Source organism: Humulus lupulus, chromosome X, assembly GCF_963169125.1.
Source record: "Humulus lupulus chromosome X, drHumLupu1.1, whole genome shotgun sequence".
NCBI classification, from domain to species: Eukaryota; Viridiplantae; Streptophyta; class Magnoliopsida; order Rosales; family Cannabaceae; genus Humulus; species Humulus lupulus.
Genome location: NC_084802.1, coordinates 104,792,285 through 104,810,076, shown reverse-complemented (window position 1 = coordinate 104,810,076; position 17,792 = coordinate 104,792,285). Strand labels below are relative to the sequence as shown.

The following is a 17,792-nucleotide window of genomic DNA, read 5'->3' as shown; positions in this document are numbered from 1 at the left end:
AATTGACCATCGATTGATGAATGTTGTACTTCTATATTTTAACGGATATTATTAGAAGTTATTTCTTTCATCGTGTCCCAGTCCAATACAATCTATATTGTATAGGGTACCTCTATCTTTTTGTGTCGATACACTTAATAGTCTGGATAAACTGTTTTGTCTTAAACAGAAGATAAATCGTATTCATAATTTTTATTAAATAAATCTCCCACTTTATTTAGAGATTATGGAAAAAACAATTATTATTATCTTGAATTAAATCCTCTTGTATATATATAAATCATTATACATATACTTAATTCAAGAACACTGATAACTTCATTTTAGCATCATTTTAGAATGTATTTTTGTGGTAATCTTGAGTCTTTATGTGTGTTATGTGCAAGACTACGCTTTTGTTTGTCTTTGCTGTAGGTTGGTGCGGTGAATCACAAGAAAAATGTAAAAAAGAAGTGAAAATGGTGGGGAAATGATGCTTTTGGCTATTGTTGGACTCAAAATAAAGCTAAGGACGATTAAAAGTTATTTTTTGATGAAAAGAAGTGTTGAAAGAAGAAATTTGAGAAAAAATGGAATTAGAGCCGCAAATTGGGCTTACAAGTCGCGACTCAAGGCAAGTCAGAAACACATGGATTATGGAGGCAATTAGAGCCACGACTTGACCTTATAAGTCACGACGCAAGGCAAAGCAAGGGAAAAAAATGGACACGGGTCGCGACTTGATGATGCTTGAGTCGCGGTGCCTTGTAGAGTCCAAGAACTTTACTTAGCTAATTATTTAGTAGTATTATAGTATGTTTAGTATTATCTTTGTAATTGTGGATTTTTGGTTCAGACCGGGAATTATTTGGACACTCATAGTAGTACTTATAGATTTTCTAAGTTTAACCTATAGTTTAAGAATAATAAGTATAACCTAAGGTTTGATTATATGACTGATATTAAGGATTATATTCATTATACTATAAGGTTTAGATATCAACCAATAGGAATTTAAGCACATGTTATGAATGGTAATTAAGGATTAAGTATTTTTGAGGATTAAATTAAATAAGGGTAAAGTTTGAATGTTATAGGGTCAGTCAGGAACTTTGAATACGTTAAAGGCTTAGTCAAGGCTGTTTACTCCATTCAAACTTAGCTAAAAATGTGTAATTTCGTGTTTAAATATTCAGCGTGTGCCGATATATCGCAGCTATAGGGGGCGATATATCGCAGCACGTAGATACGGAAAACACGAGACGATGCACGGTCGCCTCGGGCATACTGGCCCAGGCGATATATCGCCTACAGGGGGCGATATATCGCCTCCTCCAGCATAAATTCAAACACTTTTGAATTCTTTTCCTTTCAGCCATTCAAACTCCTTCATAAGTCCAGCATCTTTTGAACGAGTCTTCAGCCTCTGCTGAACGATTATTCAAATATTTTTCACCTAAAAAGCCATTATTTTTATTTAAGTAAAATCAAGATACTTTCATTCCCAAACTCTATAAATAGGACCTAGTACCCAGCCATTATTCACCTTTTGCTCTAAGTTCAGAAGCTACTAGTGTTAAGTGAGTGTGAGAGTGTAAACACCTGGTTTGGGAAAATCATAAGCTTAAACATCATAAGCTTATCAAACACTTTGGGAAATGAGGTTCTATAGTATTTCGGTTGTGGTGTAGATTGATCTTACAAGTCTTTGAGGTAACCAAAACTCTAGTTCATTTCTGTATTATGTTATTTTCTTTCTCATAGTCTTCTACTCAATCTCTAACCTTAATCTTCATTTTGGTTAGGGAATCTAAGCTCTTGAGCACATAAGTTTGGTAAGTGTGACTTTTAATGGTTTAGTCTTCCCATTCCTTTTCATCTCTTCTCCTTCTTTAGACTCACTCTTGTTCATTATGGTTTTAGGAGTGTTCCAAAAGTCCCAACTCAGTCCATCATGTCCCGGTAACTTTGGTAAGGAAAATAGGATAGAATCTATATGTGTATTGCTTATGTTATCTTATGTGTTATGTTATGAAATATGATATGCTATGAATATGTTATGTTTGTGTATGTTTGTAGGCTTGGGCTTATGCCCTATTTGACTAACAAGACCCCAAAAAGATTATGAGCATATGCCTACTTAGCTAGTAGGACCCCACTAATCTCATGGGCATAAGCTTGTTTAGTCTATGGGACCCCAAGTAATAATGGCCATTATAATAAGTGTATGTATTAAGTGTTATGATATGTCTTTACGTTTATTATGAAATTTATGTGTATGACTATGTGTTAGATTTTCCTTGCTGGGCATTAGGCTCATTCCTTTTTGTTTTATGTGCAGGAAAATAGCTTTAGAGGCGTTAAGATTCGTGACACTTAGAGGATGTGTATCGATGGTGAATGGAGTCAAGGGGCCGAGCGTTATTCGATTCGAGGATGTAGTCTCATTTTACCTTTTTTTTTTATGGTTTTATATGTATTTTCCGCATTTCTTATGTAATGTCTTTTTATTTTAAATCATGTTTTGTTTTTAAAGACAATGGGATCCCATATCCTTCTTAGTATTCTATTTATTTGAAAGTAACTCTTATTTTACAAGTTACTCAATAAAATTATGGTATTTTCGTAAAAATGTAAGTTTATGTATAGTTTCGTTAATGGTCCAAATAGTCTAGATTAGTGGGTCATTACAGTTGGTATCAGAGAAACGGTTCCGTCGCATGAAGTTCTCCTCGATACACACGCTCAAAGCTCTGAATCTGACCGCCAAGTAAGTGTTTAAGTTACTAGTTATGTTACTTATGTGTATAGCTAACACCTTTAGTGTTTATGTTTTCAGTTAAGAATGAACGGAGCCTTAACCTACCAAGATATCTGAGCCATTAAGGCCTTAAAAAGAATAAGGGAGCCAAGAAACACCGTAGGAGCCCTAGAAAGGATCACTCGAAGGTTGCTTTTGTTTCACCAAGAGATAGGTGGCCTTCAAGAGGCTAAGCAAATAATGTTAAGATCAACGGAACAATATGTATTAGTAATTAGGTTGTTTAAGGATTTTCATCCTGTAATAGCAGCTTTAGAAGAAATATGGGAAGAGATGCATGAGGAGGATGAATTACCATTAGCGATGAGATACTATTTCCTCTTAGTTAGGTTCACCGCAAAATTTGAGTTTCAATTCACAAATGAGCAAAAACATAGGATTCTCACCAACCTTCCTAGAGGACGTTTCGATGCACATGACAATGATGATTATGAATAAATAGATGATGATATGCTAGATGACAGATCGGATGTAGAAGATCCCGATTTTTAGATTAGTAGTTTTTATTTGTTTTATTTACTTTTCATGTTATGATTGTAATAAGTGAAATTGTTTTCCAAATGAATAACATGCTACTTGAATATCATGTGTGAGTTTGATTTTATTTTCGCAATCAATACTAAATAAAATGAATAATGACTAAGTTCGGTGAGGGTGGATACAAATCAATGAACCTAGTTTCCTTATTGAGAGTTAGGGGGCCATAGTAGTGGGAACAATTTTACTGATCCCAGCCCTCCCTCAATATGGTTAACTTTGGAACAAAGATAAGTTTCGAGCTTGAGAATTAAGTCATATAGGATGATTAGAAACACACTTAGAAAATAAAGATGAGTTGTTTTTCTAAGTTTAGAAACCCACTCTAATAATAAATAAAGACCTATATAATTTTCATAAGAAGTCATAATAAATAGGCCCGAGATATGTTTGTTTTAGAATAAGTTTTTGCCTTAGAGCCTATTAGGTAAAGTTCTAACATGTTTCTTTCAACTGTTAGAACTCTGCTACGATGTCTCTCCAAAGATCTGCACGCACCAACGGAAACGCCGCTAACGATGTTCCAGCAACCAATACGGTTCCAACAGTTCGCCGAAGGGGAGTGCGTGCTACTGCTCGCCGCAACGCGCCGGCACAGCCAGCTGACAACACTGCGGAGATTGCCAGACTGCGACAGCAAGTCGAGGAACTTCTGCAGCAACAATGCCAACAGGCTCAATCTCAGCCTCAGCCTCCGCCACAGCCGCAGCCGCAGCCACAGCCAATGGCCCCAGCACCCCAACAAGTTGGTCCGTATGGGGGATGGCCTATGACGAATTATGCGCCGTATCCAGTACAGCACATGGAGCCAGTGTACGAGAGGTTCCGCAAGCAGCACGCTCCGAACTTCGAAGGGACTACGGACCCCTTTGAAGCAGAAGAATGGCTAAGGAATGTGGAGCCGATCCTAGCCCACATGAATCTCAGTAATGCGGATCGCATATCCTGCGTCTCATCCTTGCTCAAGAAGGATGCCAGGATATGGTGGGACTTGGTCCAGCAATCCCATGATGCTGCCACCATGACATGGACCCAATTTGTGGAGCTGTTCCACAAGAAGTACTACAATTCAGTGGTACTTGCTATGAGAGTTGAGGAGTTCACCAATCTGAAGCAAGGGAATTTAACAGTGGCGGAATATGCTCGTCAGTTTGACCGCTTAGCCAAGTTCGCAGCAGAGTTAGTTCCAACCGATTATCTGAGGGTGAACAAATTCGTGAGAGGACTCCGACCGAAGATCGAGATAGGGGTTAAACTAGCGAACCCGGGAAACACTTCATATGCCAACGTTCTTGAGATGGCAATTGAAGTAGAAAGGTTACAAGCCAACGTAAGCAAAGAAGAAGCCAGTAAGCCGGAACCCAGACAGCAGCGCCAACCTCAGGCCAGTCGGAACAACAATCAGCCTAGCAATAGCGGCAACAATCAGTCCAACAACAACGGTAACGGACAGAAGAGAAGGCATCCTGACAACAAGCAAGCCGACAGTAATAAAAGGGCACGACCAAATAATGGGGGAAATAGGTCGGGCTACGTGGAATACCCGCCATGTGCAAAATGTCAGAAGAAGCATCCTGGAGAATGTCGCGCCAACACTAAGGAGTGTTTCAACTGTGGTCAAGAAGGGCATCGTAAGAAAGAGTGTCCTCAGCAAAAGCCAGAAGGAAAGAAGGACGAAAAGATGGTTCCTGCTCGGGCTTTTGCTTTAACCCAAGGAGAGGCAGATGCTAGCAATAAGGTGGTCACAGGTCAGGTTTCCATCCTCAGTAATTTATGTCATGTATTATTTGATTCGGGAGCCACTCATTCATATATTTCGTTAGGAATGATAGATAAACTAGACAAACCTAGTGAAAGATTTAGAACTAGGTTTGTAACCGAGTTGCCTTCGGGCAAAGTAGTTCTGTCATCACGAATTGTACGAGGCGTACCAATCAAAATTGAGGACAAGGAACTAGAAGGAGACCTGATAGAACTGGTGATCAAAGACTTCGACGTCATACTAGGCATGGATTGGCTAGCACGGCATGGCGCAACGATCGACTGCAGACGCAAGAAGGTGACATTCGATACTCCTGACGGCCAGAAACTATGTTTCATGGGACAAGCTTCAGGACTACGCACCCCGTTAGTGTCATCTCTCAAAGCTCAGAGAATGATGGAGAAAGGATGCCAAGCGTTCTTAGCCAGCATCACGAATATGGAGAAGGAGACATCACTTAAAGTTGGAGATGTTCGGGTTATACAAGAATTTCCAGAGGTATTTCCCGATTACTTGCCAGGATTGTCGCCAAATCGAGAAATAGACTTCACGATAGAATTAGTACCGGGCACCGAGCCTATCTCTAAGGCATCATACCGGATGGCACCTACGGAACTCAAGGAGTTAAAGACGTAGCTACAAGAACTCCTAGACTTGGGTTTCATTAGGCCAAGCCATTCACCATGGGGAGCTCCGGTACTATTCGTGAAGAAGAAGGACGGAAGTATGCGCATGTGCATAGACTACCGTGAGCTGAATAAAGTAACAATTAAGAACAAATACCCGCTACCTCGGATTGATGATTTGTTTGATCAACTCCGAGGCGCGACTGTATTTTCTAAGATCGATTTACGGTCCGGGTATCATCAGTTCAAGGTAAAGGGAGAAGATATTCCTAAGACAGCCTTTAGGACTCGTTATGGACACTACGAGTTCTTGGTTATGTCTTTTGGTCTTACTAATGCACCAGCCGCGTTTATGGATTTAATGAATAGGGTCTTCAAAGACTACTTGGATAAATTCATCGTTGTGTTTATCGACGACATTTTAATTTACTCCAAGAATGAAGTAGAGCACGAGGAACATTTGAGGATGATTTTGACGCGATTGAAGGAGCATCAACTCTACGCCAAGTTCAAGAAATGCGAGTTTTGGCTTTCACAAGTGGCGTTCCTCGGGCACATCATATCGAAAGACGGAGTTGCAGTGGATCCATCAAAGGTAGAGGCAGTGAAGGATTGGCCTAGACCGAAAAACGCGTCAGAAGTAAGAAGCTTCTTAGGGCTAGCAGGTTACTATAGAAATTTTGTAGAGGGCTTTTCTAAGATAGCCACTCCACTCACCAACCTGACCCGGAAGCAACAAAAGTTTAACTGGAATGATAAGTGTGAGGAAAGCTTCCAGTTGCTTAAGGATAAGCTTTGCTCAACACCAGTACTTAGTGTCCCAACACCCAACGACAAGTTCGTTGTCTACTGTGATGCATCAAAGCTAGGATTGGGATGCGTACTGATGCAAAACGACAAGGTGATAGCCTATGCCTCACGTCAGCTAAAGGAGTATGAGCAACGCTATCCAACTCACGATATGGAGTTGGCAGCGGTGGTCTTTGCGTTAAAAATCTGGCACCATTATCTTTACGGAGAACGGTGCGAGATTTACACGGACCACAAAAGTTTAAAATACTTCTTTACGCAGAAGGAGCTCAACATGAGGCAGCGCAGGTGGTTAGAGTTAGTCAAGGATTACGACTACGAAATCCTGTACCACCCAGGGAAGGCGAACGTAGTTGCCGATGCACTTAGCCGGAAAAGCTATGGGAATTTAGCAGCCTTATCCGGAATAGAAAGGTCGTTACAGTAGGAGCTTATCAGTGCCGGAATAGAAGTGGTTGTAGGCAAGCTAGCTAACTTGTCTATTCAATCGAATCTGCTAGAGGACATATGAATTGGTCAGGGACATGACGACACACTAGCAGCACACATGGATGCAGTCAGAGAAGGCAAGACTACAGATTTCTCAATATCCAGTCAAGGTTTATTGAGATATAAGGATCGGGTATGCGTGCCAGACGACCAAAGTATTAAGAAGACGATCCTAGAAGAAGCGCACAATACCCCGTACTCAGTTCATCCAGGGTCTACCAAGATGACTCATGACATCAAGGCAGTCTATTGGTGGCCAGGGATGAAGAAGGAGATAGCAGAGTATGTATCTAAGTGTCTGGTATGCCAGCAAGTGAAAGCAGAGCATCAGCACCCTGCAGGCTTATTGCAACCACTTAGCATACCGAAATGGAAGTGGGACGATATAGCCATGGACTTCGTGACGAGTCTGCCAAAGATGAATAAGCAACATGATTCCGCTTGGATAGTAATAGATAGACTAACCAAGTCGGCTCATTTCCTGCCTGTTAAGACTTCGTATACGGCAGACCAATATGCAGACATCTACATCCAAGAGATTGTACGATTGCATGGAATCCCCAAGACGATAGTGTCAGATAGAGGATCAGTGTTTACATCAAGATTTTAGAGAAGCTTACAGCAAGCCATGGGTACTAAGTTAAGTCTTAGTACAGCTTTCCATCCTCAGAAAGATGGGCAGTCCGAGCGTACGATTCAGATCTTAGAAGATATGCTACGCGCGTGTATACTTGATTTCGGAGGATCATGGAACAAGTACTTGCCGCTGATCAAGTTCTCGTACAACAACAGCTACCAGTCGAAAATCGGGATGGCACCTTATGAGTTGCTATATGGAAGAAGGTACCGATGGGACGAGGTAGGAGAAAGGCAGCTTCTAGGGCCCGAAGCTGTTAGACAAGCACAAGAAGCAGTAGCACTTATTAGACAGCGTATGCTTGATGCTCAAAGCCGTCAGAAAAGCTATGCGGATGCCAAGCGACGCGATGTGGAGTTCCAAGTTGGGGATCAAGTCTTCCTGAAGATATCTCCTATGAAGGGTGTCAAGCGGTTCGGGAAGATAGGCAAGCTCAGTCCCCGATTCATAGGTCCTTTTTAGATATTGGACAAAGTGGGACCAGTTGCATATAGACTATCCCTACCGCCAACACTAGCCGATAGTCACAACGTCTTCCACATTTCGATGCTACGCAAGTATGTGTCAGACCCATCTCACGTCCTCAAGTACGATACCATAGCGCTCCAGAAAGACTTAAGTTACAAGGAACGACCGGTTAGCATCCTAGATAGAGGGATGAAGCAGTTACGGTCCAAGAGCTTTCCTATAGTCAAAGTCCTATGGATCAATAGTTCTGAACGCGAGGCAACGTGGGACTTGGAGGAGGACATGCAGAGCCGGTATCCGGTGTTAATTGGTAAGTAAATTTCGAGGACGAAATTCTTTTTAGTAGAGGAGAATTGTAGAGTCCAAGAACTTTACATAGCTAATTATTTAGTAGTATTATAGTATGTTTAGTATTATCTTTGTAATTGTGGATTTTTGGTTCAGACCGGGAATTATTTGGACACTCATAGTAGTACTTATAGATTTTCTAAGTTTAACCTATAGTTTAAGAATAATAAGTATAACCTAAGGTTTGATTATATGACTGATATTAAGGATTATATTCATTATACTATAAGATTTAGATATCAACCAATAGGAATTTAAGCACATGTTATGAATGGTAATTAAGGATTAAGTATTTTTTAGGATTAAATTAAATAAGGGTAAAGTTTGAATGTTATAGGGCCAGTCAGCAGCTTTGAATACGTTGAAGGCTTAGTCAAGGCTGTTTACTCCATTCAAACTTAGCTAAAAATGTGTAATTTCATGTTTAAATATTCAGCGTGTGCCGATATATCGCAGCTATAGGGGGCGATATATCGCAGCACGTAGATACGGAAAACACGAGACGATGCACGGTCGCCTCGGGCATACTGGCCCAGGCGATATATCGCCTACAGGGGGCGATATATCGCCTCCTCCAGCATAAATTCAAACACTTTTGAATTCTTTTCCTTTCAGCCATTCAAACTCCTTCATAAGTCCAGCATTTTTTGAACGAGTCTTCAGCCTCTGCTGAACGATTATTCAAATATTTTTCACCTAAAAAGCCATTATTTTTATTCAAGTAAAATCAAGATACTTTCATTCCCAAACTCTATAAATAGGACCTAGTACCCAGCCATTATTCACCTTTTGCTCTAAGTTCAGAAGCTGCTAGTGTTAAGTGAGTGTGAGAGGGTAAACAACTGGTTTGGGAAAATCATAAGCTTAAACATCATAAGCTTATCAAACACTTTGGGAAATGAGGTTCTATAGTATTTCGGTTGTGGTGTAGATTGATCTTACAAGTCTTTGAGGTAACCAAAACTCTAGTTCATTTCTGTATTATGTTATTTTCTTTCTCATAGTCTTCTACTCAATCTCTAACCTTAATCTTCATTTTGGTTAGGGAATCTAAGCTCTTGAGCACATAAGTTTGGTAAGTGTGACTTTTAATGGTTTAGTCTTCCCATTCCTTTTCATCTCTTCTCCTTCTTTAGACTCACTCTTGTTCATTATGGTTTTAGGAGTGTTCCAAAAGTCCCAACTCAGTCCATCATATCCCGGTAACTTTGGTAAGGAAAATAGGATAGAATCTATATGTGTATTGCTTATGTTATCTTATGTGTTATGTTATGAAATATGATATGTTATGAATATGTTATGTTTGTGTATGTTTGTAGGCTTGGGCATATGCCTACTTAGCTAGTAGGACCCCACTAATCTCATGGGCATAAGCTTGTTTAGTCTATGGGACCCCAAGTAATAATGGCCATTATAATAAGTGTATGTATTAAGTGTTATGATATGTCTTTACGTTTATTATGAAATTTATGTGTATGACTATGTGTTAGATTTTCCTTGCTGGGAATTAGGCTCATTCCTTTTTGTTTTATGTGCAAGAAAATAGCTTTGGAGGCGGTAAGATTCGTGATGCTTAGAGGATGTGTATCGATGGTGAATGGAGTCAAGGGGCCGAGCGTTATTCGATTCGAGGATGTAGTCTCATTTTACCTTTTTTTTTTATGGTTTTATATGTATTTTCCGCATTTCTTATGTAATGTCTTTTTATTTTAAATCATGTTTTGTTTTTAAAGACAATGGGATCCCATATCCTTCTTAGTATTCTATTTATTTAAAAGTAACTCTTATTTTACAAGTTACTCAATAAAATTATGGTATTTTCGTAAAAATGTAAGTTTATGTATAGTTTTGTTAATGGTCCAAATAGTCTAGATTAGTGGGTCATTACACGCCTACAGACTATCATAGCAGTGAAATGGCTCAAAATTTGACACGGGTCATGACCCAGAGAAGGCCAAGTCGCGGCCCGCATATGAAAAACACAGCTCTTGTAATTTTTTTACAAAAAATTTGTATTTAGGGTTTAATTAGGTCATGAGGTCAGTTTTTCATTACGTTTTTAGAGACTAATTTTTATTCATAGACTAGTGATTCTGCATTTTTATATTTTTCTTCCTTCTTTAAGTTTGTGAATCTTATGTTTTTGAATTATTATTTTGTTGATTTAGTCATGTCTGATATGAACTAAACATTTTTATCTAGGGTTTAATGTAGTCACTTGGATTTCTATCTAATTTAATTATGATGTTCTATTGATGTTTCTTCTCTATTCTAATCTATTTAATGTGTGTTTAATTCTAGTAAATACTTGATCAATATTTGCTTGATTTATGATTTTGATTCAAAATTCGAAAGATGAGAATTGAATATGCTATCATTATATAGACATAGGTTGCATATTTGACAAAAATACTTGTATGACTTGTGTAGTAATTAGGTTTTCATGCTTAATGCCTACTATATGTTTAAGTTTATCACAAAGAGGTAGAAAACCTGCATATAGGATGAGATCTTATATCTTGAAAAATAATAGGAATCGATTTTTGTTAACCTGCTATTAGAATAGAAGGAAATAAATTTAGAACTGATTGATAAAATTAGTTGAATGAAAAGTTAATGAAATTAATACCCTAGGTCTTTTTAATATTGATTTTCATCTTTAGTTAATTTTGTTCATAGTTATTTATAATTTTAAAATTAAATTCATTCATCTAAATTTTGGTTACCAAATAGAAATTAAATGAACAATTAGTTGTAATTGGATAATAGTCTTCGCGGGAACGATACTCTATTTATCATCTATATTACTTGAATCGATTGCGTGCACTTTCATATATATATATTTTCACGATCAAGTTTTTGGCGCCATTTCCAGGGATTAAGTTTCCAATATCAAAGTTAATTGTTGTTTGTTCTAATTTGTTTTTTTTTTTTTATTGTTTTACACTTATTCGAATCAAGGTTGTATTGTGTTTCAGGAATTGTTGGTATCTGCCAGGAAGTAGACAAAAGGCACTCATACCAATAGATCTTGAAATTGAGAGAACGTGCAAACAGAACCGAAAGATAAAGAAACGGTTGGATTTCACCATGGCTGAGAACGCAAATAATGTAGTCAACAACAATGCAAATATGGGTAGTGCAGCTGAAGCCGATCCGCCATTAAGAAACTATGTACTCCCTACTGTTACAGGGATACATTCAAGCATTCCTCCTCCAACTGTTGAGGCAAATAATTTTGAGATAAAATCCTCAATTATTCAGATGGTGCTGAATTGTGTACAATTTGGGGGGTTACCAAATGAGGATCCAAATCTCCATATCACAAAATTTTTAGAGCTATGTGCGACATTCAAAATGAATGGGGTGAGTAATGATGTTATAAGATTGAGATTATTCCCATTTTCACTAAGGGACAGAGCTAAGAGTTGGTTGAATTCATTACTAGCCAACTGTATACTTACTTGGGAAGATTTGGCTTAGAAATTCCTTGGGAAATATTTTCCTCCTCCCAAGTTAGCTAAAATAAGAGGAGAGATTAATAATTTCCATCAGCTAGATGGGGAGTCTTTATATGATGCATGGGAACGATTTAAAGAGTTGCAAAGGAAATGCCCACATCATGGAATAGAGAAGTGCTTGTTAGTTCATACTTTTTACAATGGTTTAGGGGGCAATACAAGGACAATTATAGAAGCAGCATCAGGATGAGCGTTTATGAGAAAAAGAACTAATGAAGCATATGAATTATTGGAAGAGATGGCAATGAATAACTATAATTGGCCTACTAAAAATGAGTACAAGAAAGTAGCAAGAGTCTTAGAAGTTGATCCAATTGCGCAATAGATCGCTCACGTGGAATCTCTAACCAAGCAATTGCAACAGACAAATCTCGCCGTACAAGCAATGTGTAACGACCCTGAATTTTAAGACTCGATAATGCGAAAATATAAATGTTTTAATTTAACCAAAAATCTCAAAAACCCGTATAAAAAAAACTTTTTAAAAGTCGTATGGCCATACTTAACATTTAATACAAACATATTTTATAAAGAGTAGAGTGAGCCTAGTTTATGAAAATAACACAACATTTCCAAAAATAAAACGGCTTCCCAAAAGGTTGGTCCACATGTACATTCGCAAGGTAGACTCCAGCGCTCACTGCTCTGCCTTGCCCTTGCTCTTGCCTACAACAAGAAACAACTAGGTAAGTGAAAACACTTAGTAAGTTCAACATTAAAACAAAGCATGTAAAGGATTAGGGTTCCAGATCCATCCGGACCCAACACAATCAATTTCAAGAACACAAAAGCGTCCTGGAAAACTTATGGTCATGCTTGATAACCAATGACAAATTATTTCATATAAACAGATAAATTCTTGCACTCAGAAAATCCCAGAACAAGCAGATATATTATATCACAACTATATCTTATCAACAAATAAATCCTTGCACTCAGAAAATCCCAGAGCAAGCAGATATACCTTAACCAACTCCCCTAAAAATATAGATAGTTTGATGTTCCTACTAGCTTTGAGTCCTTCAAAACTCTTTCAATACCTTAACCAACTCCCCCCAACAATATAGATAGTTTGCTATTGAAAGACCTATGGTTAAAAACTTTACAAAGTCAAGATTTTTTAAACTTTACCTTAGGGAAACCCTTCCTAGACCAAAGCTTAGGCTTCCAAGCCTTCTTAGTGTTCTTGAGGTTGAAGATGGAAAGAAAACTTGAGAGAGAGTTTTCAAAAAAGATGAAAGTGATTGTGAGAGGGGGGGGGGGGGGGGGGGGGGGGGGGTTCGGATTTGGTGGCGTTATAAGGGTTCAGGCTACTCTAAAATATCCTAAAACACTTGAGTGTTTTACTATCCACTTGCCATTAACCCTAATATTTAAAATGGGATTTAAAACTTAATTAATTTTGTTCACACCATTTAAAACCTCACATGGCCGACCACCTCTTTCTATTTATGCATTTATATTATTTTTTTATAAAGGTTAATAAACATTTCCTAAGAAGAAAAATCCAAATTGACTTTCTATAACCTTTTTCACTCATAATAAAGTTATTATTATATTTTTTTTAAAAATTTAAAAAAATAAAACTTAACCCATAATAATTAAATTAAATATCTCTCACATTTAATTTAATTAATCACACAATAAAATTTAACCTACGGTCCATTCATGGAATAAAATTCCCCAATTCGGTAAAATTAAGCATTTAACACCAAATGCTGAAAATTTCCATTTTCTCTTAGGTTTATTAATTTTTACCAAACTTTAATTTTTATGAATGTATTTTATGCCCAAAATATATTTTCCATAGTTTTTCATTTTATTTTCTGAAATTTTTACCCGATCAAGGTTTTTGTGTCGGTCCAAGACCAAAAGTCTTATCTTGACTTTTAAACACAAAATTCATCATTTGTCTAGCAATAACTCATGGAAATAAATTCCAAACAAATATAATATTATTTAAAATAATATTCTTAACTCGGGGGAAAAAATCCCGACCCGAGTCATTTCAAGGCACCCGAAACGCAGGACGTTACATAATGCAAGTACAGAATGTCGTGAGTTGTGAGATTTGTGGGGAACCACATTCTTATGAACAATGCCTGAGCACAGCTAGTTGCCCAACTGATGTGAATAATATGCCTTTGGAACAAGCATAAGTTATTGGTAATTTTTCAAGACCTGCACCCAACACTTACTCCAATTCCTATACTTTTGCTTGGAAAAATCACCCTAATTTGTCTTGAAAAAATAATCAGGGGTTACAACCACAATATCCACAGTACCCACCTTAACAACCCCCTCATCAACCGACTTATGGTTTACATTCTAGACCATATTATGATCCAAATCCATGCCCATCTCACCCACTACCACATCCTCAAATGAACCCGCCAACAATTCAGCAAATCAATTAAATCAATTTATGATAGAGACAAGGTCTTCAATCAGGAGTTTAGAGATACAAATAGGTCAATTGGCTCAAATATTTTTTAGTATAAAGCAAGGGAATTTGCCTAGTTCCACAGAGGTAAATCCTAAAGAGCAATGTCAAGTTGTCACTCTGAGGAATGGACTAAGTATGATGGACCTACAGTGGATGACAAGGGGAAGAAGACAGATGATCAACATGTTACTAGTCCAATACAAGAGGAGGTTACTGGAGACCTTCCAAAGACAAAAAAACCAAAATACACTGAGCCTACACCAAAGATTCCATATCCTCAACAGTTTCAAAAGGCTAATCTTGACAAAAAATTCTCCAAATTTCTTGAGGTATTTAAGAAACTTCACATTAACATCCCTTTTGTTGAGGCTCTAGAATAAATGCCTAGTTATGTAAAGTTTATGAAAGAGATATTGTCTAATAAGAGAAAAATGGATGATTATGAAATTGTTGCATTAATTGAAGAGTGTAGTGCAATTATTCAAAAGAAGCTTCCTCAAAAGTTAAGGGATTCGGGCAGCTTTACCATACCTTGCATCATTGGGAACTTTCATTGTGAGAGAGCTTTATGTGATTTGGGTGCAAGCATAAATTTAATGTCACTGTCTGTATTTAAAAGCCTTGGTTTGGGGGAAGCTAGACCCACTACTGTTACTCTTCAACTGGCTGATCGTTCATTAACACACCCCAGAGGTATTATAGAGGATGTTCTAGTAAAGGTAGATAAGTTCATTTTCCCAGTGGATTTCATTGTACTAGATATGGAGGAAGATGAGGATGTGCCTATTATATTGGGACGACCATTTTTGGCCATGGGGCAAGTGTTGATAGACGTTCAGAAGGGAGAGTTAAGGCTTAGAGTACAAGGTGATGAGGTTGTTTTTAATGTTTTCAAAGCTTTGAAATATCCTTTAGTCAGTGATAGTTGTTTTTGTGTTAGTGTATTGGAGGAACCAAGTAAAAGGGTCCAGTCTATTAAGGATCCACTGGAGTTGAGTTTGATTGCAAGTCCTGAAGAGTGTGCTGGTACTGAAGCCAGTGAGTATGTTAAGTGGTTGAATTCGTCAGGGAAAATTTATAAAAAGAAATATGAGGAATTAGGGCAAGTGCTTGAGAAACCTCTCCCATCCATTAAGAAACCACCAACTCTTGAGTTAAAAATCTTACCTGATCATCTTAAGTGCGCTTATCTGGGGAAGAATGATACTCTCCCAGTTATTATTTTAGCTTCTTTGCCTGTGACTGAAGAAGAGAATCTTCTTAGGGTATTAAGGGCTCACAAATTAGCAATTGGATGGACTTTGGCAGATATTAAGGGCATTAGTCCTTAAACAGTGATGCATTGTATATTAATGGAGGAGGATAGTAAGCCTAGTATTGATGCTCAGAGGAGGCTAAATCCTTCAATGAAAGAAGTGGTAAGGAAAGAAATCCTTAAATGGTTGGATGCAGGGGTAAATTACCGAATATCTGACAGTGCTTGGGTTAGTCCTGTCTAGGTAGTTCCAAAGAAGGGTGGCATGACAATGGTTAAAAATAATAATAATGAACTTATTCCAACTCATACGCCAACGGGGTGGAGAATTTTTATTGATTACCATAAGCTAAATAAGGCTACCAGGAAAGACCATTCCCTTTACCTTTTGTAAATCAGATGCTAGAAGGATTGGCAGGCCATCCTTATTACTGCTTCATGGATGGATATTCGGGATATCATCAAATTCCTATAGCACTTGAGGATCAAGAAAAGACTACCTTCACATGCCCTTATAGAACATTTTCATTTTAGAGGATGTCATTTGGGTTATGTAATGCTCCCGCCACCTTTCAAAGATGTATGATGTCAATTTTTCCAGACATGGTGGAAAAAAGGTATTGAAATTTTTATGGATGACTTTTCAGTCTTTGGACCCTCTTTTGATGGATGTTTAGCTAATTTGGAAAGGGTTCTAAAAAGATGTGAGGAGTCAAATTTAATATTAAACTGGGAGAAATGTCACTTTATGGTGACAGAAGGAATAGTCTTGGGCCACAAGATTTCACGCCATGGAAATGAAGTAGACAGAGCCAAGATTTCAACAATAGAAAATTTACCTCCTCCAGTATCTGTTAAAGAGGTTTAAAGTTTTCTGGGCCATGCTGGATTTTATAGGAGGTTCATAAAGGACTTTTCAAAAAATTTGAAGCCCTTATCTACTTTACTTAAGAATGGTGTGGCATTCAACTTTGATTCTAATTGTTTAAGGGCGTTTAACACACTGAAGGAGAAATTGGTATATGGTCCAATTGTTGTATCACCAAATTGGGAAATTCCTTTTGAATTAATGTGTGATGCTAGTGATTATGTAGTAGGAGTGGTTCTTGAACAGCGAGTCAACAAGGTATTCCGAACGATTTATTGTGCTAGTCGAACCTTGAATGATGCTCAATTAAATTATGCAATTACTAAGAAGGAATTACTTGCAATGGTCCTTGCATTTGACAAGTTCAGACCATATTTAATTGGTAATAAGGTGATTGTTTGCACAGATCATTCAACTATTAAGTATCTTATGACCAAAAAGGATGCTAAACCTCGCCTGATTCGATGGGTCCTATTATTGCAAGAGTTTGATATGGAAATTCATGATAAGAAGGGGACAAAAAATCTAGTTGTTGATCATTTATCTATATTAGAAAAAGAAGAAGAGCATAATGTTAAATAGGATCCAATTGATAAAAAAAATTATGGATGAACAATTATTTTTGATTGAATGTGAAGAGAAGATACCATGGTTTGCAAATTATGTCAACTATTTGGTAGCTAAAGTTTTGCCTCCAGACATGTCAAGGTAGCAACTAAAAAAGTTCTATTCGGAAGTGAAGCATTATTATTGGGATGAGCCCATTCTTTTTCATCATTGTGCTTATCTAATGATTAGAAGATGTGTCCCAGAAGAGGAAATGATTTCCATACTTACTCACTGCCATACTTTACAATGTGGTGGCCACTTTGGGGGAACAAGCATAGCAGAAAAAGTTTTGCAATGTGGGTTTTATTGGCCTACGTTATTTAAAGATGGTAATGCCTTTGTTAAGAGTTGTGATCATTTCCAAAGGACCGGTAATATATCCAGAAGAGATCAAATGCCAATGACTGAAATCCTAGAAGTTAAGTTGTTTGATGTTTGGGGAATAGATTTTATGGGACCTTTCCCATCATCCTATAATAATAAGTACATTTTGCTGGCAGTAGATTATGTTTCTAAATGGGTGGAAGCTGCAGCAACTTCTACTTGTGATGGAAAGGAGGTACTTAAATTTCTTCATACGAATATTTTCACTCGGTTTGGTACTCTAAGAGCCATT

The 17,792-nt window shown here is 37.7% G+C and overlaps 1 protein-coding gene and 1 non-coding gene across 2 annotated transcripts; one reads left to right on the top strand and one right to left on the bottom strand.

Annotated features, from left to right (window-relative positions):
- Positions 1 to 11,999: 11,999 nt before the first annotated feature.
- Positions 12,000 to 12,106, bottom strand: LOC133807621 (small nucleolar RNA R71). Its single transcript, XR_009879523.1, has one exon. It is a non-coding gene; the product is annotated as a small nucleolar RNA R71 (small nucleolar RNA).
- A 2,718-nt stretch (positions 12,107 to 14,824) lies between these two features.
- LOC133806121 (uncharacterized) lies at positions 14,825 to 15,775 on the top strand. The gene has a single exon (XM_062244252.1). The coding sequence runs from the start codon at positions 14,825 to 14,827 to the stop codon at positions 15,773 to 15,775; it is 951 nt and encodes a 316-aa protein (XP_062100236.1).
- Positions 15,776 to 17,792: the final 2,017 nt, after the last annotated feature.